We start from the raw sequence: 25,649 nt of genomic DNA, 5'->3' as shown, positions 1-25,649 counted from the left end.
AATTATTATAGTGGTAAAATTATAAAATTTAAAAAAATTGAAAAGATGTTAGAAAAATTTTAAAATTTTAATAAGAACGAAATTATAAAATTTCTTAAAAGTAAAGACAAATTATAAAAATTTAAAAATATTGAAAGGATAAAATTATAAAATTTTTTAAAAATATATATAAATTATAAAATTTAAAAATTATTGGAAACGGGGGCCCCACTAACCTGCCCTCCCCTCCGCCTCTGGGCCTAGCTCTCTAGGTTGCAGTCTAGAAGGGTTTGAAGCATCTTTTTGTTTCCAATAAGGACGACTAATGCTTCGGTTCTAAGGATGCCAAATATTCAATCTCGAAACCATGCCAAGCTGGCAATTATTGGCATTCATGAGCCAGGTTGGACAGGTTCCAGATAGGTCTTGGATGACCCCAGTAAGAGGGAAATTTATTGAAAAAACTTGGTTGTATCTTCCACAAGAGTTTCCTTAAAATAGAGCTATTTATGTATCGAATTGAGTCGAATTTAAATCGTCGAGAACAAATTTTAAATTTTCCGTAAACTTGAAAATATCAAAATGATTTAATTTTAATAAGATTATTACATATTTTGAAAGTAAAAAATGTACTCATTAGTGGTAAAAATATACTAATATATTAATTTAAAGAGTTTTTATTATACAACAATTTATTCCTTTTGTACCTAAAAGCAATTTCTTATTATGAATTTTGAATATAAATGATTTTAGAAGTTCCCTTTATTTGTTTCTTACAAGCAATGAGTATCTCTTTATTTAAAAAAAAAATGTACAATAAAAGCTTTCTACTACATATTGCATCTGGGTGTTTATGAATATGTATTCTTAGTTGAAAGACTTGGATTTAAATATTTTGAAAGTGTATTTTTATAAAAATAAAAAAGAAAATAAAAGATTGTTTTTGTTAATATTTTTATTAAAATAATAAATAAATTTATGAATTTGTTTTACTTTTTTTAATATAAATTTATATTCTTTTATTATATTTAAATAATACCCAAATGTTAACATGATGAGATTGTCGGTTGAGACATGATTATTGTAAAAGTCACATTATCAATAATAAGTGTGAAAAATATTAGTTGGTTCAGATCTAATAACGATTAAGGTCATGTTTGTCATATGTAAGTTTTTTGTTATTTATTTGAATAAAAATCATAGGTTAAGAGTTTTTTTTTTGAATAGAATAGAAAGGTAGGGTCTGATGTGAAAAATTTCAGATAGTTTAAGGATATTTAGTATTTTAGTTGTTTTGTAATAAATTGATTATTATTCTAAATAATACAACTTTTATAAATAATAATACAAAATGGAAAAAAGGAACATTACAAGTTTAGATTGAGGAAAGAGCAGAAGGGGAGAAGCCAACAATACATCAGTTTTGGTTAAGTGAGAGAAGATGGAAGGAGAAGAGCAGACATCACTATGGAACAAAGAAACAGTGCCGAAAGTGATGAAAATAGTGAGCACAAGACTTCCTCAAAGAGACCTCATCTCTCTTCTTCTTGTCAGCCCTTGGCTTCACCGCACTCTACTTTCCTCCCCTTCCCTTTGGCTTGTACTTTTCTCAACAATACTCTTTTCTAAGATTAGAAAGACAATTTTTTGAAATTTTGTTTCGACCTTTCATTGCCTTTTATGATCTGGGTTTTTGTTCTTTTTGCCAGGCTATTGATTTACGTGAGATGAATAATGCTGGAGATCGACTTATAGCTGCTGTTTCACTGGTTCGTCAATTTATCATCTTTTTCTTTTTAATTTGTAAAGTTGTAATTTTTTCTTTTCAATCTGTTAAATGTTGGTAGTGCTTAGCAGTGGATTTTGTTAGCAAATAGATGAAAGCGTAGCCATATAGTGTTGAAGTGAGTAAAGCTTTTGCATTGTTTTTGTAGCCAAGATATCAGCATGTGAAGCAAATAAGCCTTGAATTTGCACGAGATATAGATGACGGACATCTCGAAATCCTTAAGAACAAGGTAAATTGTTGTGCAGTTCTGGTTTGAAGTTTGTATATGTTTATTATATTGAAGACTTTAGAAAGAAATAGGATGAATTTTATCGGTTGCAGTTGGATGGAATTAACGCAATTGAGACCTTAGAATTGATGAAAGCAGGGCCATTACCCGTGTTCATTGGCCCCTTCATTATAGTCTTGTTATGCCTATGTGCGAAGTTCATGTTGCAGAATAGGCCTGTCAACCCTACACGTGTAGGGGAGTGTTTTTGAAGCGGTGAATAAGAAATTCCACATCATCTAAATTTGGAGTACCCTGACACAAAAATGTAATAAGTGCTTCTCGACCTATTGCTAATTGGTTTTTAAGTTGGATGCCCTCCTTAAAATTAACATGGTCAGTACCTCAGCTGCAACCCAGGGTGATTTGATAAATACAAGGACGCGTTATGTAGCCTGCACAAAATTAGCGGAACAACTATAGCACATATAGTCAACAGATAATGTTGGTTGTTCATCTTGTGATCTGATTCCTGTTCATTGTTCCCCTTATATCAAGGATGTTTTTGTCTATGCTTTCCACAAAGTTGTACATGTAAACTATTAGAAAGTTGCGATTGAAATTCTTTCTCTACAAACAACAGTAGAGAGTTTAAACACTATAGTGGAATTCTTACTTGTAAATGCTACTGATTTGCAATCCAAAGCAAATGAAAGTGATGGCATTGACTCACCCATAATTCATGTTCAAAAGATTCTTGGGCAAATGCATTAGCTAAGCCAGCCCAAACTTCAGCTGATTTCTCAAGCCTCACCACTAGGCCGAGGGTCTCCTCTGACTTTGACAGAGTTGAAGTAATCAATTCTGGCAGCAAATGATCTGATCCCTTCCAAAAAGTATATTCCGGATTGAATATCTCCTTCTTGCCATTGGTATCATCACCAACTGGGGAGGAGATAGTCTTGCTTGGTTCAGGGAAACTACCATCAATGAGAATCTATTCAAATTTTGGCTCTCAATGAGCCCCATGATTTTAACTTGCCAAAGCAAATAGTTTGACGGTGTAAGATGGATGGAAACAATATTCCTATGTTAAGTGTTGATGGGTAAGGGTATTTGGTTTCAAAAGTGGAAGTTGACACAAGGGAAGCCATAGAAATAGATGGGTTAAGAAAAGCATTCTTTCTCTATACTGCTCTGATACCAGATGGTGTTTTAAACTCTCTGCGGTTTTTGTGTGTAGAGAAAGAATTTCATTCACAACTTTATAATAGTTTACATGTATAACTTTGTGGAAAGAATGGATAAACAATCCTTGATACAAGGGGAACAATAAATAGGAATTAAATCACAAGACGATAGGCCAATATTTCTCTTTTATGAGCTAGAGTTGTTCCACTAATTTGGCATCGGCTGCAACACGTGTCCTTGTCTTGGGCAAATCACCATGAGTTGCGGCTAGGTTAGTGAACTCACCATGAGTTGTGGCTGAGTCAAAGAAATGCCCATCAGTTATGAGTGAGTCAATGCTATCACTTTTATTTCGTGTGATTTTCAAATCAGTAGCCTCCACACACCTCATTTATAATTGTCTTCCTTATGAAGCATGTCGTTAATTCTAAATATTGTTTTATTATATCCTGAGTTTTTTCTTCATAATATTTTAAGCATTTCAGTGTTTGGATTCACTTCAAGGCCTTGAGTCTTTAAATCTGAATGGCTGTCAAAAGATATCTGACAAAGGAATTGAAGCTATAACTAGTTGTTGTCATAAATTGAAGGTTTTCTCTATCTATTGGAATGTAAGGTATTTTCTCATTTCCCTTATTTAGTACAGATATATTCTAACTTATGTTTTTATAAGCAATCTTTCATTATATTATAATTCTAATGCATCTCTTAATATGGATTGAGCTTCAGGGCAACTGATATAGGTGTGAAGCATCTGGTGACGAACTGCAAACATATAATTGATTTAAACTTAAGTGGCTGTAAGGTATTTGATGAGTAACTTGATACAGGTTCTACATTTTATTGAACTACTACATTATAAACATAAGTATCAAAGAGGATGACACAAATTTGACTGTAATTAACACTACATCTGGTTTTGTATGTCCTGCAATGCCTTTTGCCTGAGGGTTGCAATACAGTTTTTTAAGCATGAATTTAACTAAGGGTGATTTTATTGAGTGAATCTCAGACATTCTTAAGAATTAAGTTTGTCAACCTGATCTTTTTTGCTGAAATAAGGATTCTCTGATGAATGAAGAGTGGGTCAGTGAGAAATAATTTAAGGGAAAAGAAATGCACTAAAGTTGAGATGGTGCCAATTATAATTAAAAGAGGGGTGAGATGATTTATTTACAAAAACAACAGAGATGCTTGACTTACAAAAACAACAAAAAATTGCATTATTACTCAATGAGTTAGTCCATATCTAGGTGCTTTTGTAACAACAGAAATGGAAGAAAATAAAGATTCTCAACTTGAGGCTGCACAAAAGATGTAATGGCCTATGATTTTGAGCATAATATTGGAGTGGTTAATGATGGATAATGAAAAGAGATTGTGTTCATCATTTAAATTGTTAACGCATAATATGCCTTCTTTATTAGATTTCCCTGTAACATATTGTGCTTTTGTAGTCAGTTGATTGAACATCCAAACATGCTCAAATGTAAACTGGAAACTTGTTTTTCTTTCAACATGAAAAAGGTTTGTTGTTTGTGCCATTACCTGGTTTGTTGTGCAACAGGCTTGGTTCATAGCTTTACCGGGAAACTTTTATAAATTTGTTTTCCTCCTTTTAAGTTGTTTGTGATTGTATATTGTAGTCGCTATTCAGTTCTGCAAATTAGTCTATAGTATCATGTTGGATTTCCTTTGAATGGATTACTTTCATGTGACAATCGCAGAATTTATCAGAGAGAAGTTTGCAATTAGTAGCTGACCATTACCAAGAGTTGGAGTCGTTGAATCTGACTAGGTATGTTAATCTGCTTTGCTTAGGTTTTACTGGGTGTTGTTCATAGGATTTAATAATCTCTGGTATCAGTCTTTACATATCATAAAGAGTGATGCTGCTACTTTCTCAGTTATCTTTTGGGCAATCACCCTTTTTAAAAAGGTGGTGGCTAGATGATAATTGTCAGTAGTTGTGATGCAAGCTTGTCTGCACAAAGAATATGATTCTTTTCTCAGTTAATGTTATTGCCACTTAGCTTTTTGAAGATTGTCATCGAATACTGCTGGTTTTTATACCTACTGATGGTGCTTATGTCCTGTGATGATCTGGTTGTACCCAGATGTGTCAAGATGACAGATAGTGGCTTGCAACAAATATTGATTAGGTGTTCCTTTCTCCGAAGTTTAAATCTTTATGCACTTTCCAGGTATGCTACATGTCCTCACATTGTAATCTTGGTTCTTTTTTTGTCATGGTTCTTAACTTGTGTCACTGTCCTTCATTGCTTGTGCAGCTTCACAGATGAAACTTACAAGAAGATATCTGTTCTATCTCATCTAAGATTCCTAGATTTGTGTGGTGCACAGGTAAAAACTGAGGTTTTTGAAATAGTTTTAATTGGATGCAGTTTGTGGAAATTGACACTACGAATAAACATTTGGTTGCCAGAATCTCTCAGATGAAGGACTTTCCCGTATAGCTAAATGCAAGAATCTTGTATCTCTCAATTTAACATGGTAAGTGAATTTCAAATTTCGTATTCAAATCTGTCTAGCGGGAAGGTGATATGATACAATATAAAAGCCAGTGTTCCTTTATTTATTTATTTTTATTTTTTTTAACAGGTGTGTACGTGTCACTGATGTGGGGGTCATAGCAATTGCTGAAGGTTGCACCTCTCTTGAATTTCTCAGGTAAATCCTGATGAGAGAAATATTATTTAATTTGGAAGAACCATAACAGCTATTGCATGCCTTAAAATGTTGTCTTCTAAGTCTTATTAATATATATTTTAAAATTATGCATATTAATATCTCTCTATCCTTTTTAGACTTGAGTTTTAATGTGACTGATAATAAATAACAAAAGAAGGCACTAGACACACTCTTGTATATGACACTGGTTGAAGCAGTTATATTAAAGTGTCATTATTGCACCAAGATAGATTTCAGGCCTATTGATGTGGTGTCATACTTCAAAGAGTTCAAGCATGGTTGCCTCAGTGCCCTCCAACCCCCCTGGTGATTCTTAACAAACTGGGCATGATGTGTCTTGGACTCAGTTGTGACAAACTGAAGTAACAGCAAAAGAATTTTAATGCATATTTAAAACGATAACAAGTGAGAATATCTAGTCATTCTGTTGTTAATCTATATTTGGACATGTTGAGAGCTATTCATTAATTATTTGTGTATTTTTTTACATTAATGGATATTTCACTAGCATGTACTATATACATCAAAATTCAGGGGCAACAAATTATTACAAATTTCTTCAAACAAGAGCATGAAGCAATTAGTCATATCTCATTATAAGTTGATGAGTGATATCCCGACTGATTTTAACATTTAGCTGAAGATTATAGGGAACATGTGCAGATGTGAGAATGGTTATTTTTATAAGCACATGAGCATTTGATGCTGATATGTTTGATTATGCGAGTCACCCTGCTGCCTTTAAATTCATCTCATGTTAAAAGTTTTTATTACTGAGGCCTTGCAGTTTGTTTGGGATAGTTGGGGTAACTGACAAGTGCCTTGAGGCCCTTTCCAAGTTTTGCTCAAATACAATCACGACTCTTGATGTTAATGGATGTATTGGTATTAAGGTAAACGACTATTTTCTTCTCCCTAGAAGGCCTTGTGCCTGTAATCTGGTTATTTATAGGAAAATTATAGCAGTTATTTCTTGTCGAGAATCTTTATTGTTGTAAGCTTATGAAAGAAAAATACCGTTGGTTTTAGATATCTTTCTACTCTTAGGTAGATGAACATACCACTGCATAAAGGATGGGAAAGCACGAAGGTTAAATTCAGATTGAAGTTAAAGTTATGTTTGGGCTGTAATATGCACAGCTGTAAACTTTATACTGTGGAAACTTTACTAGGGAAAAAAAATATGCACAGCTGGAAACTTTACTGGGGAATGCTCAAATGTGTGTCCATTTGTGAATTGTATCCATTTATGAGCGTGCTCAAACCTGACAGACCTGTTTGCTCATCATGGCATCCCTTGAGGAGTTCCACGTCTCAAAAATCTAACTAATTTTCTTCTCTCTAAGTATTATTTATAGTTAATGCAAGGCATGCACAGTGCTTTTCCAATGATGTCTGTCAAATTGTTTTGCCAACCCTATATTAATGTCTGTTGCAGAGACGAAGCCGTGATGATTTACTCCAGTTGTTCCCATATCTGAGTTGCTTCAAAGTGCATAGCTGATGCGGTGGTTTAATGGGTGTGAAGCAGCTACACATACGCACGCATTAAAGCAAGGATGCCTCCTTCAAAGGTGTTATGTTAAATGAGGTAAGGCCTGTCATGTAAAAGAGAGAATCAGTTGTCGTTGTTTAGACATGAAAAAGAAAATGTAACGATGGCAATTAATTGCTTTTGTTTAAGTGAGCCTCAATTGAATTTGGACATCAGAAGGGATGGGGAAAAAAAGAACATTTTGGTACTTCACAGAATCAGATCTTCTGATCTTTTTGTTTAGGTTTTTTTTTTTTTGAAAAGCAATTGTAATAGTTTCATTACTAAGAATAAGTTTACAAAAAACTACCCATTGTGTGATAGTGAAGCAGCAGAGCACATGCAGGACACGAAGCTCCCTGTCGTGGCTTGTTCTATGTATATGAAAGAGAAAACAAAAAACATAATCAGATCAGAGACTCAGAAATATGACAAGCTCCCTAGAATGGCCAAAAAAATCCCACGGACCAACAGTCATCCCACCACAACCGGCACATATCACAACCAAATAACTAATCTCTCATGCCGTGGACTTCGAACCCAACCTTATCATGGTATTCTGCACGCTTTCTGATTCAACTCCATTAGTAGACTTAAGAACCACACCAACCGCAGCATTATGCACCAACTCTTTCTGCAATCCATCTTCAAAATCTTTGTTGTGAACAACATGGTCATCTTCCAAAGAAGATTTCAAATCTGCATCACACGGATCACTTTGAGAAGATGCTGGGTTACTACTTCCTTATATGCTCCCATTATCAATATCTCCATTGTTCCTTCACTGTTGCCTGCCGTACATTCATTCCCAATATCCTCATTTGAGCAAGAGCTGATAACGTTGGAATTAGATGATGCATTCTCTTCAGCAACTCCATTCAGTTCATCTAGATCGGATGTACAACAAACTGAAGACATTCTGCTAAGCTCACAACTAATAACCTCAGATTTTCTCCCATCAGGATTTTGCCGTTTCTCCGGCTTACTATGCTCATTATTTTCTCCATCAGGATCCTTTTTCCTTTTTAAGGCATTTCACACCAGATTCAGTACAAGCAATAACATTGTGGTGAGAAAGTTTAAGAGACTGCTGGTGGGGAGTGACCCGTGGATTCCTAGGACGTTTATAACCATATAACAAAAACGTAAGTCGGAAGCTGCTTTCTACGGACATATGATATAAAGATTTTCATCCTAGGTTCCAAAACATGTAGATGCTTAAAGTCGGAATTCATCAATCGACTCTCGTATATGAAACGGTTGACCTTTCTGAACTATTTCCCCTTGTTTCCTTTGTATACCTATAAAGAAGGCACAGTGGGCACATGGCTTAGCTGCATCTACAAACTCATGAAGATAAGGATGGCACTACAGCTTGCCATAAGTGCCTCGCTCAATCATCAAAGACAGCTTCCTTAGCTGTGATTCCACCCAACCTTTTCCAAGCATGCAAGTCATCGCCATCCGCTGCAACAGTGTCAACTTGCAGGTAGTCTTTCTAGCTTTAGAAGAAATTATATGGTTCAAACAGAGCCAGGGACGGTTCTAAGATTAAACTACTGAGGGGTAAAAATTAAAAAAGCTATCATGTTCGTGTATATAAAAAGTGTAAGTTAAAAAGTATATACGTAACATACTTTTTGTAATTTATTAAAGTTAAACACGATGTTTTTTTATATTATAAAATTTATCAATAATTGAATCTGTGTCAAACTTCAACGATCTTTCTTTCAATATAAGTAATCATGCAGTCAATAAGAAAATCATCTTCTATGTTATTCCTAAGCCTATTTTTTATGATGTTCATAGTTGAAAGTGACTTTTCACCTGTTGCAGTTGAATCATGTTTTTTTTTTTTAACTTTTATCACTTAAATGTAATTTTTTAATAATTTTTATAATATATTTTGTTTTATCTTGAGTCATGCCGTCATTGTCTTAGCCTCTTGGGTTTATAAGTCATATTTCTATAGATTACTTAATTAGTGTTTATTAGTTATTGGTGGATCAATCCTTGGAGTATTGGTCTGTTCCCATAAATGATAAGCATAAGCCCATGATATCTGTTTCATTTTGACGGAAGATTGAGAGAAAAACACAGAGGGCACTTGTTTTTGAAAAAAAATATACATATAAAAAATTAGAAAATTTTCAATGGTGGGGAGCAAGCACCCCCATGCCTCGTTATGTATCCGTCCCTGAACAGAGCACTCCATTTTACTCTATTCAGCTGAATCTCCTCAAAAATGTTGTTACCATATTGGAATCACTCAATCATGACTCGAAGGGTGTTTGTGGACATGGTATAGCTACAGTTTATGCATGGATGGGTAGGCGTAATTATTGGCATAGGATGAGTCCTATCTCAAGGATTTTTACGAGGATCTCATACAAAAAATCCAAGTTGATGTCCTTCAATTGCGCAAAGCATAATCGGTTTTGGCCAACGCCATAGAGTATAGACCCTAAAAATTCGTGAAACAAGCACACTTGGAACTGCAATAGGATAAAGCTAGCCAACTTGAGCTACAAGAAGAGCCAAATTAACACCACCAAGAAATCCAATCACATTGGAGTAAACGCCATGCCTTTTAGCCCAGAACTTCAGAAATCGGAGTGTTGTGTGAAAATAACCCAACATTTGGAACTAGTTTCAAAATTTGATTTACAACTCGGCTGCCATTAAGACTTCGAATAGTAAGCTCATCAACATTGTAAAATACCGAATGTCAAGATCTTGATGCACAACCAGAAGGGAGATTCTTGCATAAAGAAGGTCAATCGATATCCTATCAAACTTAAATTTCGTTACAATGATATGAGAATCTAGAACCAGTTGTAATTCTGTAACTTCTACCCTTTCTGTCAAGATACTGTGAAGTACAAAAAAGAAATCATGCTCTCGGTTCACATGGGATGATCCCACACATAAGGTATCTACGTCAAAGCGAGGTCCTTACACCCCAAGTCGATAAGAACCAAAAGTAAAAAGGACTGCATTAGCATCTTCAACCATCTGATCTGTGTAACCCCTCAAACGAGTAAAGTTGCTTCACCCAATTTGTTACAAGATCTTGAATTCGACTGAGAACTTCTCTCTTTGCAGCTTCTTCTTGGCTCGCATATAGCCCAGCTTCCACAAAAAACTTCTTTAATTGTTGATTTCTTTGTTTATCAAGTTTGGTGGGACCTACCGTAGATATCAGCTTTGTATATCAATGCCTCTGAACTCACCATCTCTGTCTCTATCTATCACTTAAACCGCTCGATTCTTGAACGATTGGTCAACAACGAAAGCTAGTGCAACTGATAATGAGTTCATTTTAGGATGGATATTTATATTAGAAGGTGGTGCCATTAGTTGAACATCTAAGAAATAAGCTTGCATATCACATTCAAAAATAAAATCTGAGTTTATAAGTTTAGCTGTAACAAGAAAAGAAGCGGAATGATTGAAAGATTTATTATTAGATATAAAGTTGTAACTTCAACCGATATCAATCATTTCTGTATATTGTGATAGTACTGTTATAATGTCTAGAGCATATATGTAAGTCTATAATGAAAAATCTAAACATATTAGTTTAAAATGTGATTATATTATAGAATTAATTTCTAGTGCAGTAAGTTCAATTTGCAAGTAATTTGGCAAATCCTTTGATAAAAGGTTTACCAAGTGAGTTTGTAAGTAGTACTACAAAAAGTATAAGTTTAAGACCTTTATTAGACACCAATACAACTTTTAGTTAGTAACCTTTAATTACAAAGTTCAATAGGTAAAAGCAAGTTATTGTTATATGTCTATGATGCACTGTTAGAACCTATTCCTCCAAATCTTATTTAAAGATAATGCCGTCCATTGCTTATAGAGGTTGAGTTTATACTCTTAATGGAATTTGAGTATTATATTATGGAAAGAAAATGTCTAAGAGCAATGGAGACATTAATGAAAACTCCACCTACATAAACATAAGGAGTGGTGTCATTTCAACAAGAAGAATTTGGGGATTCTCTTGTAAATGTTTATTATGAACAAGATAAGCACATGGCCATTATGGTGTTAAAAAGTGAATGACCATTTACAGAAATATAAATGAATATTATGTGTGATATATCTTCAATTCTAACATTAAGAATCGAGGTTCAATTTGTGGACACCATCTACTTCGTTAAGGTTCTAAGATATATTCGCTAATTGATAGCCAAAATCAAGAGATATCTTCTTGTATGTGTAATATTTATTTGTGTAAAAGGTAAAAATAATATATATATATATATTTTAGGAAAAACCAATATTTCAAACTAGTGGGGAATTGTTAGTTTGTTAATGTTGACCTTGTTAATGACAAGTTGTGATCAAAGATTTATAAATAATTACCTTATTAAATATAATTTTTCTAATACTTGTTTTATGAAAGGTTATTAAATATAATTTTTTAATAGTTATATTATAAAAGAAAACAACTTTTGAATAATTGTATTATAAACAGAACAACTTTTTATAACGAAAAAATATTTCTGTTCATTTATTATATAGATAACATCATTACATTGTCATTTTCATAATTTTAATAAATATTTTATTTATGTCTTCGAAATTATTATTTTTTTTTTCAAATAATTCAAACAATGATTGAGGCAGGTTGTGAGTTAAAATGGTAGGCCATTGTTGTCATGGTGTATTGGAGTTGGTAGAGTTGGTTTGGAGAGTTCTCAGTTTTTGTATAGGCCTGTCCTCGGCCTGGCAAGCTTACTAAGTGGGGGTTGCTGGGTGACTTGGGTCTAGACAAGAGTTTCATAGTGCTGTAAATTTGTTTTTGCTGCACTTGGATGCAGGATGGTCATGTTTTTCTCAACCTTCTACTCTATGTAAATGTCTTTTATGAAAGTTTTTCCAAAAAAAATTGACCAGATAGTTTGCCTTGTACTGGTCTATAGAGAAGATCTTTTTCTCTAATTTTTTCTGACTGACTATATATGACTCACAACACTTCTTTTGGCTTCCTCACTTGTAAAATGCTAAACGTGGAAGTTTCACATGGAATTGAGATTGTATGCCCTTGTTGTGCTTATCTTATAAGTGTTTGGTTAAGATAAAGGGGTTTCGGCCACCTTCGGGTGACCAACATATTCCTCCATACATGTCCTGAAAGGATAAGCCTTGAACCCCTGGATTATCATTACTCATTTATGTGTTTCTTTTTGGAATGCCAATTATTCTATCATGCTATTTGTTTCAGGGATGCTTATTGCTGGTATAAGTTATTCAGGGCATAAAAAAAATAAAAATAAAATACTCTTTCACTTTTAACTTTTAATTGTAATTACATAGAGATTCCTTAATTTGTAAAATAAATATTTCATCTCAAATAATTAAACAATATTAATATTTAAACTGAAATATCTAAAATATCTTTCTCTTTTCATTACGTTTTTTAGGCTGACCAATGATATTCTCTACTCCAATCAACCACCTCGTAACCGGATCTGTCTTAGATCCGATCGGATTTCTCAAAGAGCACCAACTTTAGTGCTCTCTAGGGAGCACAGATACCCAAAGACCACTGGATCTGTGCTGCCTGGTGAGCACACGCGAATGGTGCTCCCTAAGGAGCATCACGTTGGGTGCTCCTCAGGGAGCATCGATCCATGGTCCCAGATCGGTGCTCCCCAGGGGCGCCCAGGGGAGGGAGGCCGGATCTGACACTCCTTGACTAGAGGCGAAGAGGTATCGACAGGTTTTTTTTATTTTTTTAAATAAAAAAAATAAAAATAAAAATTATAGTTTATAATATGATAATTTAAAAAATGAAGGAAAGGTAAAATTGACTTTTTAATATTGTCACATCATTAAATTAACGAAAATATTAATAATAAATTAACGGTTGGATTTATGTTTTTAACGAAAATTTTTGTTGAGATCGAATGTTTATTTTAAAAATTAATAAAATCACGTAAAATTATAATTAAAAGTTAGAGAGTTAGGATATTTTACTTTAAAAAAAATTGGAATACATGAGGCTATTTTGTCATTTGGGTAACAGTTGCAGAGCACACTATATTCAAATAACCAAGTGAAATTTATTTGATATCGCCACACTGCTGAATTCAGAACTGATAGATCAAGCTTTGTGATTAATTAAGCATTTTGATCTGTATTTCAGACAATACATAAGAAATTTGGATAAAGTCCTTCCAACCATCCAGGCAATGGGAACTGCCATTTCATGGATCCCTCCCCTTCCCCATGATTGCTTAGGGTTCTGTCTACATATCTATAATATAGATTGATAAGAGTTGCCATGTTAAAATCCTCCCAATCTTCCACACGCCAACCCATCCTTCTTCCCTCACGCTGCAGCTTGAACTTGTAGAGGTGCCTGTAACTAAATGTTACAACCGCGAAACAGAATCAATACCAATGATGATAATAATAATAATACGACCGCCAAAAACACAAGAAGAATTGGAGATAACTTTGTACTGATAACTGGTATAGCTCTAGACATTTATCCTAACTAAACTAGTATTTACTATATATATTATGACTTGGAAGGTAGGATTACCGTCCACTGCGCTACTATTACCCTCCTCGAATGTGGCAGCAAATTGCTCAAAAACCTGAGCATCTGTTGAGTTTGGAGGCAAGTGAAGAAGCTCTGCAAGAAAACAGAAAGTATAGTAAAATGATAAAATCAAGAGATGGATGTTTACTGACTGGATTTATTTGCTTCTGCTTTGATATTTCTGAACCACAAATAACGAAAAACTACAATATTGAGACAGGAAATCACATATTTAAACCCTTTAAGGGACATTTGTTAAAAATGGAAAAATGTAACGCAAGTGGAGTGGTGTACCTGGGCACTCAGAAGCATTAGATGGAGCGTGGCAAATGGAAGGAAGGATCAAGGCTAGGGTGGCATTGACCTTGAAACCAAGGTCAGGGTCGTTTCGATCCGCAACCAGGAGGCACAAACACTTCTTGGTCTGGTTAATTTTTTTTCTTAGGTTAGTGCAACAGGTGGAATCAGGAACTTTAGTGTTTCCACCAACAAAAGGGATGCATGTTGAGAGAGCAACTAGTTGGTTAGAACATTCTTTTTTGTCTTCAGCCCAGTCTGAGCTTACCCAGCTCAGCAGTATCAGGAATATGAAGCAAAAAAGGGTTGATCTAACACTGCTTAAAACCCCCATTACGGAGAGATAAGGAGAAGTGAGGAGCGAGGTGCGCTTCAAGTTGTAAGGGAAATGAGTTATATACATGGCAAGAACACGAACTTGATTTGGTGAAAAAGAGGAGTCATTTTCCCTTGTAGATTTTAGAGTTTTGGGATATGGAAAGATAGGCCTGCCTTTGACTTAAAAGAGCAAGTTCGACTGCCAACCAATTATATTTGAACTAGTGTAGGTGATTATGAAATTGCTTTTGACTTTTGGTTACAGAATGGAGCGTGATTGGACCATAGTTGATTGTAAAGTTGAAAATAGTAGGCATTGACGGTCATTGGCAACCGAAACCTCAAAAATATAACTTGTTTAACCATTCGTAAGTCTAAAGATTATTTTTGCTTAAACGAGCGTATTATAACGACCTATCGCAAGAGAGATCGATCATGCCAATTGAATTACGGTTGCAACTTGCAAGAGAGAAGCAAAAGGAAAAAAAATTGAATATTATTCCTCGGAGACGAAAATGCAACATGGAACTTAAGATGAAAGGAGGAGGGCCACTTGCTTTTTGTAGGGAATTTAAAGTACAGGACAATTGACTAATTATACTGCGCCGGTGGACATTTCTATTGAAAAAAGAAAGAAAAGAAATTGACAAAGGCATAATGATTTTCTATGAAACAAAGGTGTGACATAGTACAAAGCAGCAGATCACAGCAAGGATCCCTCAAAGAGATACCTTAAAACACAGGGAGCACGATCTACCATTCTTACAATAACTTATCTGTATCCATCGGCTTCTCTGGGCCATTTTCTTGGGCGTCTCCAAGACCTATACAACATGCAGCAGCTTGATATGATACATGTTTTGTGATTCAATATCAATAGTGGCAGCCGCCAAGATAAATCAAGGATAGTAACAGCATACCTTAAAGTGTCAGCGTCTAGGCCTAGGCATGCACCGAAATTCAGCTAGCAGTGCTATATGATCGGACGACCACTCTGGAGACGGTAGGGCTGTGTCTTTCCTCAAGCTATCCTCGTCCAAGAGTTCCAATAAGGACTCCACTGTTAAAGAGTCCGCTGAAACCACAAAGCAAATACTCATGAGCAACTTCAAATATTAAAATTCACATCAAACATCTAATTACATAAAAATCTAGAGGAAAGATATTCAGAAAAATTAAATTGTGTATGCACCATCCAATCAGTCAATTATTACAAAAATGCCCACCTGTGTAAAATATGTAATCTAGGGTGCCGATGAAATCTCTAGTGCAATTTGTGAATAACGGTTCATTAGTTGTGGGGTCCATTCTTCTTCTCTGTTGTTCCAAACCAAGACCAACACCTCTTGCGAAGGATGAATAAGCACTAACCTGTTCAACAAACTTATTTTGTCAAACATAACGCCTAAATAATGTTTAACACCCTCGCCCCTTTTTACACTAAGGGCTGTTTCCTTTGTTTTTTTTTTTTTTTAAACCACTACCAAAACATCATATTAGCAATGATGGTAGGGTAAAAACATAAGCAACCACACTTGAAGCAGTTCATTAATGGAAATGAGTTTACCAATGGCAACTGATGAGTCAACTTGCTGTGAGGACGCAAAATTGCAAGAGGATCTATCAATAAATCTGGATGTAGTGGATCTACCTTTCCCATAGCAAGAAGTGAATGGGGAGCACTGCACAGAATTCAACACTACATTTAATTAAGCAAAAGGCTAATGCGAATAAAACTGATCTAAGGCACTAAATAATCTAACATTATGTACAGGATAATGGACTTGCCTTCCAGGAACTGAATTAAAATCCCCACACACCAACATTGGAATGTCTGCACTTGCGGCTATTTTTTCCAAGCCCTTTAAGAGAGTATGCACCTAATTATCATTAAAAAAAATGAGTGATTATTTTGAATTACTGAAACATGTTCGTATAACTAATTATACACACTAAAGAAAAATTAGAACCTGCCAGATTTTGACATCCTTTAGCTCTTGTTGAACATTTACATGTGTGTTTGCCTGTATTCCCAAAACCATGAAAAGTAAGAAACAATTACATGATGCACAAAGAAACTATGAAAGAGTTGCAGCAATTGTGAATAAACAAGTAAATATAATCATTTAGATGAGTATACTATCATGAGTGTAATTGCAAAGAATAGCCTCACTTTCAGATGGGATGAGTAAGTTCATCATGTCCATTCTATGTTTTAAAAAATAAAAAATGGAAAGAAGGGGGAAAGGAGTAAGTAGATGGGGACTAAAAGATCCAAATTGCACATACAAGAGAGAGAGAGAGAGAGAGAGAGAGAGAGCACATAATAATCAAAACAATCTAAACCAATTCGGAACTTAATTAGTCATAATGAAACATGGCAAAGTTTATGGGATTCTGACATTTCTAATTGCAAGAATGTGATAGTTATTCACAAGCAAACTTTCCCACTGACCAATTTATATCAGTTCAGTAAAAGATCAAAATTCTATTATTCAAATATAGGTACACTTATGAACCTTTAGAGTACATTACATTTCTGCATCACAAGCAGCCTGCCCCCTGCAGCCCACAGAATCGTTTACACCACTATATGGGTCTAGACAAACCAACCTGCCTACCCCACCAATTGACAGGACTTAATAGCAAAAGATTAGGCACTTTGAGTTTTATGAAACCAAACCATAGGTTACTTCAGTCAAACCTAGGCAGACAAAGAAAAATTACTTCTCTATAGCATGTCTAAAAGATGGTGCTAAACTTGCTATATTGTAATTCGTTTCAGATTATACAAGACAAAATCGAGGTAACTTAACCCATTAGTTGAATTCAAGACTATATGGCTAAAATTAGTCTCAAACATCCTGTTGGATTTCAGGGCAAACCAATTGCCACTACCCTGATCACCAAAGCTAATAATGGAATAACAATCACCACTGATATGTTAGTATCATACACTAGCAATACAGTCATGTCTTGATCATAAATATGGCATGAAAGCAAAATCATGCAATTAGAGAAGGCAATAGAGATATAGCATAGAAGAAAACCATTAACAATCCTTACCACACAAAGAAGCTGCCGCTTCCCAGGATTGTCAGCTCCCTGATTACTAAACTTTGCTTCCAAAACCACTATTAGAGCAACATTATCCTGCAGACAAAAAAGAATTTACATGATAGCATTGGAGAAATTAGTACCATAAAAGAATGCATATAGATCCAAATTAGCAGTGAATATATATTACCTTAACCAATCGATTTAAAGCAGCTTTCTTCTGAGTAGTTTGAACTGCAACCTCAGTCAAAGATTGAGCAGCCTTATTAAATTCAACCTGCAATAACGGCATGATTTACTTTAAATGAAAAAAAATGTATAAATCAATATACCCCATTAGAAATACTTCCAAACCTCATATTTTTTGACATGGGAAAATCTATCTCTACGGAAAAATGTTGCACAGCCATCAATTGTATGGGTATTTCCAGTATAAACCTGCATTGATCAACAACATAATTATAAATAAAACAGTAATATCACTAAACCAGTGAGACGAGAATCATGGAGTTCTCAAGCAACCTCATTAGTCTTCCTCTTGTATAAAGCTTGATACCCATGTTTGTCCAGCTCAGGGGCAAAAAATTCTTCAAAATGGTCGCTTTGCACCTGAAAAGATGAGAACAGTTGAAATTGAGGCATGCTCAATTTTCAGTAGATGCCCAAAGGCTGAAGACGATTTATGGTTAATGATGAGATTATTCTACTGATACCCAAAATCATTGCTTGCCATTTCAACTCTTTGTTTTCTAAAATCTACATGCTTTATTAACAAAAATTGAAGAAGGGTAAAAAATAATTTACTTATTAGCATTGCACATACAGTATCTTCACTCTTAAATCAACAAATTATGGCGGCAAATAAACTCCTTTAGGCATTTTTCAAAAAAAAAAAAAAAAACTCTTTTAGGCATATATATACTTTGCATCTGAAAGGAAAAACAAAGGGAATAAAACTAAGCAAAAACCCAGATCTAAATTAAGACTTATGAAAGTGCATAAGATCATATCTCTCCACCCAAAGTATAATAGTAAACATTAGATATAGAAGCAATTTTAGTCATGCAGTAAATGTCAAAGCTGTGTCTCAGTTCAAAATGAAAGTTCTCAATAGAATTTTCCAAACTGAAACTCCAAAAATGCAAAATCAGATATCATAATAGCTATAATCAATGACAATTGAAATTATTACCTCTTGAAGACAGACAATGTCTGCACGATAACCAACGATTTCCCGCAACAAGTTCTGTCTGCGATATGGCCAAGAAAGAGCCCATGAAGGGCAATAACTGTATAACTCACTACTGGCATATGAGTCAGACAAAATGTTGTATGACAGAACAGTAAACGTTCCAGAGGAGGAAATACGGCCATCTGAATCTAGATGCCCCATCATATCAGCTCCGCTCACCGGGATCAAGCGCCGAGGACTAGGGGAAGGTGCTGGAATAACACGAGAAGTCAAAATAGTATTGGGATGTCCCACAGGTAGTTTAGTTTCCACATCTACGACAACACACTCAAACTTGAGAACATGGCCAATATCATCTGCTGTTGGTGTATATGTTTTAGAGCGTCCAACTTCAAACCAGGTTTCACCACCACTTCTCTGTGTAACTGCAGCAGGGTATAGAGGTGTTGAGCCATTGGTCAAGCTAGTGCTTGACGCCGAACCAGTTAAGCTAGCATTAATAACTCCAGATCCTGAGCTATTGAAACGGCCAAATATCTCTTCCTCCTCATTTCCATTTTCGTTTACAGCACTTGCAGCACGGTCATGTAGAACACGGTGATGCTGCCATGCATCTGAGAAGCATTTAGGAGAGCAATGATAACTTTTAGCAACAGGTATTTTAGCCTTAACACAACCTAGGCACTGCAACGTGGCTTGCTCGGAGGGATGTACACTACAGACAGCAACTTTTCTATCACTTTGTATACGATACCTGCAAAACAGACCCAAGAAAGGAGCAACATGTGTCAGACAGGTAGTACAAACGGAAAATTTTAAGCAATCAACTTATTATATAAATGCCACTTAATTTCACAAGCAGACAACACAATCTAATGAAACGATTTTAAAAGAGAAAAATAGGCGCACAAGATACAGTCAAAATAACCTCCTTCTGATGCAAAAGTCCAGCAAGTACAATAAGTATGCATAATATCCTCATCTCAAAGTTTAGAGAAACTATAACGCACTCAAAGCATGTGTCCATCATTAACAGATATAGTATCCCATAGTAGTTAAAAATTTTGTCTTACCAAAAAAAGATCTAAATACCGTCCAAGAACTAACTAAATGATCGATCAATTCAAATGACATTAATCATCTTTTTATATTGCTACATGTAACTGATGTCAAAACCTAAGGGTACAGTTCTGGGATCATTTGATGGAACATAAAGCAACTACTATATCTTTCTATTACCTTTTAAGGGGTCTTTAATAATTTTCAGAATGCAAATATACCTACTTGGTCCACCCATGCTTTACTCCAAATAGCGAAGTTTAACATTGTCAGTAACATATTAAATGCCTCATCAGTACTTTTGCAACAGACAACATTGGGTAATTATTATGCATCCGCTCTTTTAGCGGAATGATCTTTTCTTTCTATGACCAAGAATTAAGTGTAGTACTTCTCAATCTAAATTGGAATGTTCTTAGAAGCTTCACAGACATAGTGGTGCCAGGATGGTCAAGATAATGAAAACACCCCTAACAATAATAAATGACAGAACATTCTAGCTCATAGAGCCTAGTCATCACAACATGTTGTATCTATGATGTGTAATTCCAATTTAAGCAAAGATAGCAGATAATGACAAAGAGTTCGATTGCAATTACTTTCCTTTTTGCTGTTAAAAAGCAGCGTGAACTAAATTCAAGTAAAAACCAAATAAAATGGCACGAAACTCAAAGTCAAAACCGAATTCAACAAACTACTTCTTAGGCCTTCAAAAATTACAAAACTACATCACTCTACATACAAGATAAATCCAGTACATAAGAGTAACAAAAAGCAGATCACAATCAAGTCAAAAGCAATCACACCATCTCCAAATGCACGGGCAGAAAGGCTCAACTCATAAACCTCGATTCCACATATCCCCCGGTGGAATTATATATAACCACCCAACAGAAAAGTTTACATATATTGTATTTTCTAAAAAAAAAAATCAAATACTATCAAACCCCATAAAACTAGCTCAAGCCCCAACTGGCTAAACTGAGAACTACCAAAAAAGACCAAAGCCCCCAAAAATCAATATATAAGCAAAAGAGGCTGAGAAGTTTTCTCTAAGCAATTACTTACCACCCACCCACAAAAAGAAGTTCGCTTATTTACTAAAAGCAAGAAAACAATATCACACCCAAAAAACTAGCTCAAAATCAATTGGCCAGAATGACAACTAACCAAACCAAAAGAAAACCCAAAAATCAATAATAAAGCAAAAGAAGAACCTTTCATTTTAATTCAAACACTTACCATCCGTTAAAAGATTCACATATTTACTCAAAAGAACCAAATAAGCTAAGCCAACCCCAATTGGCTAAAATGAGAACTACCCAAATGACCAAAACCCCCCAAGAATCAATTAAATAGCTAAAAAATGACACTTTCATTGGATTAAAAAACACTTACCACTTGTACCTCAAGAAATGACCATCAAGAGGGGCCAACTCGGGCACATCATCGGTGGTAACGCTCTTGTCCGGTCTGCGCAAGAGCACGTAAGGCGTGAGCTCGCAGCCAACAATTGGAATATCAGAAGGGAGGTGCACCCGTAGCACGCTCAGCATGCTTTAACTTCTCCGGCTTCCTTTGTCTGTCACAGTTCGCAACGTTCACCGCTTTGCAACCCTATCGAATCCAATCCCACACTAAACCTAGAAACAGCAGCAGCGAAACAAGAAATGTCTTCCAAAAGATTAGCAATCTTATAGGGGCGGAGTCCAGGCGGATCCGCCATTTACTTCACCCGAAAACCCGCCAGCCTTGACCCAAAATCACCCTCTCTTTTCCAATTAAAGGAACCCTAGAAAACCTGCCAATTATAATCTCCAAGAAAAAAAAATGTAAAGCTACCAACAGATCTCGTAACAAGATTTAGGGTTTCGAAAAGAAATGATCGAAAGATTGAAAGAAGCGAAAAAGAAAAGCTGAGATTTTTGGGAGAACGAAGGAAAGAAAGAGGGAAAGAAAGAGATCGAATGATAATTAGGGTTTTACAGAGGAAGTGAAAAGGAAAGTGTTTATTTTATATATTTATAGAGAAGAAAAACAATATATATATATATATACTAGTAATAAAAGAAATTTCCAAAGATAAAAATTAGCAGTAATTAGTTTTCCAAAACAAATTGTACGGATTTATTTTTTTTTTAAGTGGCGGGTGGCATGGTGAGAGTGGTGGTGATGGTGGTGGTGGTGGTGGAGCGGAAGGGTGGCTTGGTTTGGGTTTTCCCCTTTCTATTCGGGAGCTCCTTTTTTATATTAGCAAGTTAAAGAAAGGGAGAGAGTAAGGGAGTCTTAGGTTTTTTTGTGGCTTTTATATAATTGATAATAATATTATTAACCTCTTTATTTAATGAATACTTATCTGTTCTTTCCTTTTCCTTTTCATTCTTTTCTATTGTAATCTTAAAATATTAGGCACCAACATGGTATACTTATTTGGAATTTGATAATTTTCCTTTTGAGTACATGATGTATGTCTTCGTTTACTTTTTCTTTTCAATGTTTCTTTGATTGGATTGCCGTTCCAATAATTATTGAAAATGCTAGCATAAATTTTTTTAAATTAGATAAAAAGATTTATTTTAAATATGAATATCTATTGTTGAATTCTTTTTGGAATAACACCCATGATAATCATTCTATTTAAATTACACAATTATTTAAGGAAATGGCTTTACTCTTTTATCTTGATATGCTAAAATTATCACGGGATATTAACGTCATCTAATAAAATATTTTTATAATTATCTTGATAAGAGTTATCCGTTGATATTTAAAAGGTTATAAATAGTTTTGAGTATTCCACCAAATGTTACACCAACAATTCATTAAGAATGTTTTGAAAATTATAATAGCTAAAAACTCTCAATTCTTTAAAAAAAACCACTCTCGATTCATTGTTAGGCTTTTTTATATTGTAAAAAGTCAAGATTTTGGAGTTCCTTTACATTAGTTTTCAAAAGAACTCGGGAACAAGTGACCAGAGAAATTATTCAATAATAGATGATCTAATTAGTTACTTTATTGTCGTATTTTTTTAAAAAATATTATGCTATTACTGTTTAAATTTAAACATAATTAGCTATTGTGATGCTAATTGGGGAAGTGACATAGATGAACGCAAATCAACATTAGGCTTTATTCTTGCTCAATCATGGTGCTATTTCATGTAGCAATAAGAACCAATCTTGCACTGCCTTGTTTACTATGGAAGTAGAATTTATAACTTGTTTAGTGGTGCACAAGAAGTTGTTTGGTTGATCTTTCAAAATCTTAATACAACTAGTTATACCTTAAATCTAGTGACTGATTCATGTAGAACCAAGCACATTCACATGTGGAATAGCTTCATTAGAGATTTAATTGCGTAAAAAGAAGTGCTCCTAACACATATTTCCACTAATCATATTGTTGTAGATCTTTTGACTAAACTTATTGTAAAAGATGCCTGCACGTTAAGTCTTTAATATTTCATAAATGGTTATTATTTTATATTCATTTGTATTCAATCTTTGGAATATTAATAACATTTATGCAAATTTTATTCTAGGCATAATCCTAACAAAAAGCTCTTGAACTATCCAAAAAAGTATAAATAAGTCATTATTTTTTTATTACGTGTAATTAAATCTTTATATTTTTATGTTGGGTTAAATAAACTTTTATAATTAATAATAGATTAATTGTCAATTATTAAAATATCATTTATCATTTTATACTTATGTGACGTTAACATGGCAATTACGTGGAGGGTAATAATGTAACATGACTATGTGTTTATGCCACAGCATTATCAATTATGACATATCAACATGCCATGTTATAGTCTATTTTGACATGTCAGCATGTCGTGTAAGTGTCATGTGAAATAAAATGATAAATGAGATTTTGAATACGTTAACTATTAGTCATAAAGGTTTATTTGACTCAAAATAAAAATATAAAGACTTATTCAGTCCAAAATAAAATTATAAGAACTTGATTGAACACAATAAAAAAATAAAGATTTTTTTGAATTTTTTAAAATAGTTTAGAGGCTTTTTTAGATATTATGTGTTTATTCTATTATAGATGTATTTATGCTTATATATTAATTATCACACAAGATATAAAAGGTATATCAACAGGTTTGAGATTGACTCACTTACACGAGCAATCGCCTTTGGCATTTATGAAGGTGAGCAAAGACGAGACAAAAATTATTGATGCTTTTAGATAATGGATAAAGGTTGAAATGTCTCATTGGTTAAGATGAGGTCTATATAATAAATAATAACTAAGGGATTGATAATAGACTAGCCCATAATCCATGAAGCTTGTAGAGAAAGCTAGATGTAAAGCCTAATTTGGCACCTAGAGCGACAAGTAAGTGAGGAACTCAAGTTTGATGCTTTCAAAGGGCAACTAGATTAAGATTTGTACCGTTTTTTAAAGTTTGACATATGTTCTTAAAAAAAAAAACTCCATAATAGCATGTATATCATACTACTTGTGCTTTACTATCGATACAAGAAATGAAAGAATTAATCTCAACTTCTTAGTCATTTGAGTTTTAAGGAGAATAATAAAACTTGCACTATGTCCTTTTATGACTTCTAACTATGTCATAAAGTGAGGAATGGATGTCAGTTACTTCGTATGTTACCTAAAACCATTGATGATTCGGTTATATAGAACATTATTGAGAAAATGGTCTTTTCTAAACTAAGCGGTGTGAGGGCGAAGGGAAGATTATTTGATATGACATCAACACACTATATTCAAGATTAACCCATTATGTCGCTTTCAGATGTATTATAAATGTGAATATAAATTGTAATGTGTAATAAGTTGAATTATATTGTCACAATCCCTACCAACTTACAAGGTATTGTTCACTTTGACCCACTAGCCTCATGGTTTTATCCCCACAAAAACTCTCATAGTCTCATTTTAATACACAGTCAATGTGGAATTCATGGCTCATTTGGGATTGTGCCATTTTCCCCACTGTGGGATTTATGGCTCCCGCTAGGATTATGACATCCTCGTTATTCCAACAATAAGGGTCCACTATCCTCAGTAGCACATCATTAGTACCATAGAACTTGCTCTGATACCAATTATCACAGTTCATACCAACATGTAAAGTATTGTCTACTTTAGTCCACTAGCTTCACGATTTTATCTCCATAAAAAGCGTCTCATAGATTGAAGATGATGTGGACTCTTAAATGCCTAGTCTCATTCTAATACACAACTTATATGAGATTCATGGCTCCTTTCTAGGACCATGACGTTTTCCTTAATGTGGGATTAATAGCTTCTCGCTAAGATCGTGACATCTTTTAAATGAGGGATTTTGAAATACTTAGTCTAATGTGATCAAATAAGTTTAGACACACAAGACACTATTTTTTTTTAAAAGGAATGATAGTTTATTTTGAGTTTGATGAGTTTCTAGTACAAAGTTCCTAATATAGTGTTCTAAACATTCAAATGTACCGAACAGTTGTATAGTCCATTAACTAGTATGAATTTGGCAATGGGACGGTATAACATAGTAGTAGGATGGTTTCACCATTAAGAAATATTGGGTTTTTTGGGATAACACCCATGATGGTCATCTTGTCTAGATTATATTTTTTAAGATAATGTCTTATCCTTTTATGTTGATGAATTAGAATTATCAAAATGACTAGATATTAACATCATCTGATAAAATATTATCAAGATTTTCTTGATGAGACTTATCAGTTGATTTTAGAGGGTTAT

At 34.3% G+C, this 25,649-nt stretch overlaps 3 protein-coding genes and 1 pseudogene across 9 annotated transcripts; 1 reads left to right on the top strand and 3 right to left on the bottom strand.

The window, feature by feature from the left end:
• Nucleotides 1-1,344: 1,344 nt before the first annotated feature.
• Nucleotides 1,345-7,592, top strand: LOC18599174 (RNI-like superfamily protein). 5 transcript variants are annotated; one of them, XR_001928261.2, is made up of 12 exons: nt 1,345-1,579; nt 1,689-1,748; nt 1,914-1,997; nt 3,653-3,783; nt 3,897-3,972; nt 4,895-4,965; nt 5,285-5,371; nt 5,459-5,531; nt 5,614-5,681; nt 5,790-5,858; nt 6,681-6,772; nt 7,318-7,592. XR_001928261.2 is itself a non-coding variant. In XM_007029021.3 (12 exons), exons 1-12 carry the CDS (start codon nt 1,421-1,423, stop codon nt 7,381-7,383), a joined length of 1,050 nt encoding a protein of 349 aa, XP_007029083.3. In that variant the 5' UTR covers nt 1,345-1,420; the 3' UTR covers nt 7,384-7,592. The 5 variants fall into 5 exon arrangements, 4 of the variants coding, with proteins under 4 accessions (XP_007029083.3, XP_088663010.1, XP_007029085.3 ...); XM_007029021.3 differs by having other exon boundaries at nt 6,667-6,772; XM_088806884.1 differs by having other exon boundaries at nt 6,658-6,772.
• A 233-nt stretch (nt 7,593-7,825) lies between these two features.
• LOC108661994 (nuclear poly(A) polymerase 4 pseudogene) lies at nt 7,826-10,770 on the bottom strand (annotated as a pseudogene).
• Nucleotides 10,771-13,436: 2,666 nt separating this feature from the next.
• On the bottom strand, nt 13,437-14,665 carry LOC18599171 (Bifunctional inhibitor/lipid-transfer protein/seed storage 2S albumin superfamily protein). Of its 2 annotated transcripts, none has more exons than XM_018121231.2 (3): nt 14,273-14,665; nt 13,979-14,071; nt 13,437-13,792 (listed from the first exon to the last, which is right to left on the bottom strand). In XM_018121231.2, the coding sequence occupies exons 1-3, from the start codon at nt 14,607-14,609 to the stop codon at nt 13,680-13,682; spliced, it is 543 nt and encodes a 180-aa protein (XP_017976720.2). In that variant the 5' UTR covers nt 14,610-14,665; the 3' UTR covers nt 13,437-13,679. The 2 variants fall into 2 exon arrangements, with proteins under 2 accessions (XP_017976720.2, XP_007029080.2); XM_007029018.3 differs by having other exon boundaries at nt 13,437-13,798; nt 14,273-14,661.
• A 401-nt stretch (nt 14,666-15,066) lies between these two features.
• Nucleotides 15,067-22,166, bottom strand: LOC18599170 (carbon catabolite repressor protein 4 homolog 1-like). Of its 2 annotated transcripts, none has more exons than XM_018121990.2 (12): nt 21,300-22,166; nt 18,843-19,596; nt 18,173-18,259; nt 18,005-18,088; nt 17,841-17,927; nt 17,660-17,746; nt 16,564-16,617; nt 16,382-16,473; nt 16,161-16,275; nt 15,820-15,964; nt 15,514-15,668; nt 15,067-15,435 (listed from the first exon to the last, which is right to left on the bottom strand). In XM_018121990.2, the coding sequence occupies exons 1-11, from the start codon at nt 21,455-21,457 to the stop codon at nt 15,523-15,525; spliced, it is 1,809 nt and encodes a 602-aa protein (XP_017977479.1). In that variant the 5' UTR covers nt 21,458-22,166; the 3' UTR covers nt 15,067-15,435; nt 15,514-15,522. The 2 variants fall into 2 exon arrangements, with proteins under 2 accessions (XP_017977479.1, XP_017977478.1); XM_018121989.2 differs by having other exon boundaries at nt 15,067-15,417; nt 21,300-22,165.
• Nucleotides 22,167-25,649: the final 3,483 nt, after the last annotated feature.

Source organism: Theobroma cacao, chromosome 5 (genome assembly GCF_053813885.1).
Source record: "Theobroma cacao isolate CCN51 chromosome 5, ASM5381388v1, whole genome shotgun sequence".
Taxonomy (NCBI): Eukaryota; Viridiplantae; Streptophyta; class Magnoliopsida; order Malvales; family Malvaceae; genus Theobroma; species Theobroma cacao.
This window is presented reverse-complemented; position numbering and strand designations above follow the sequence as displayed.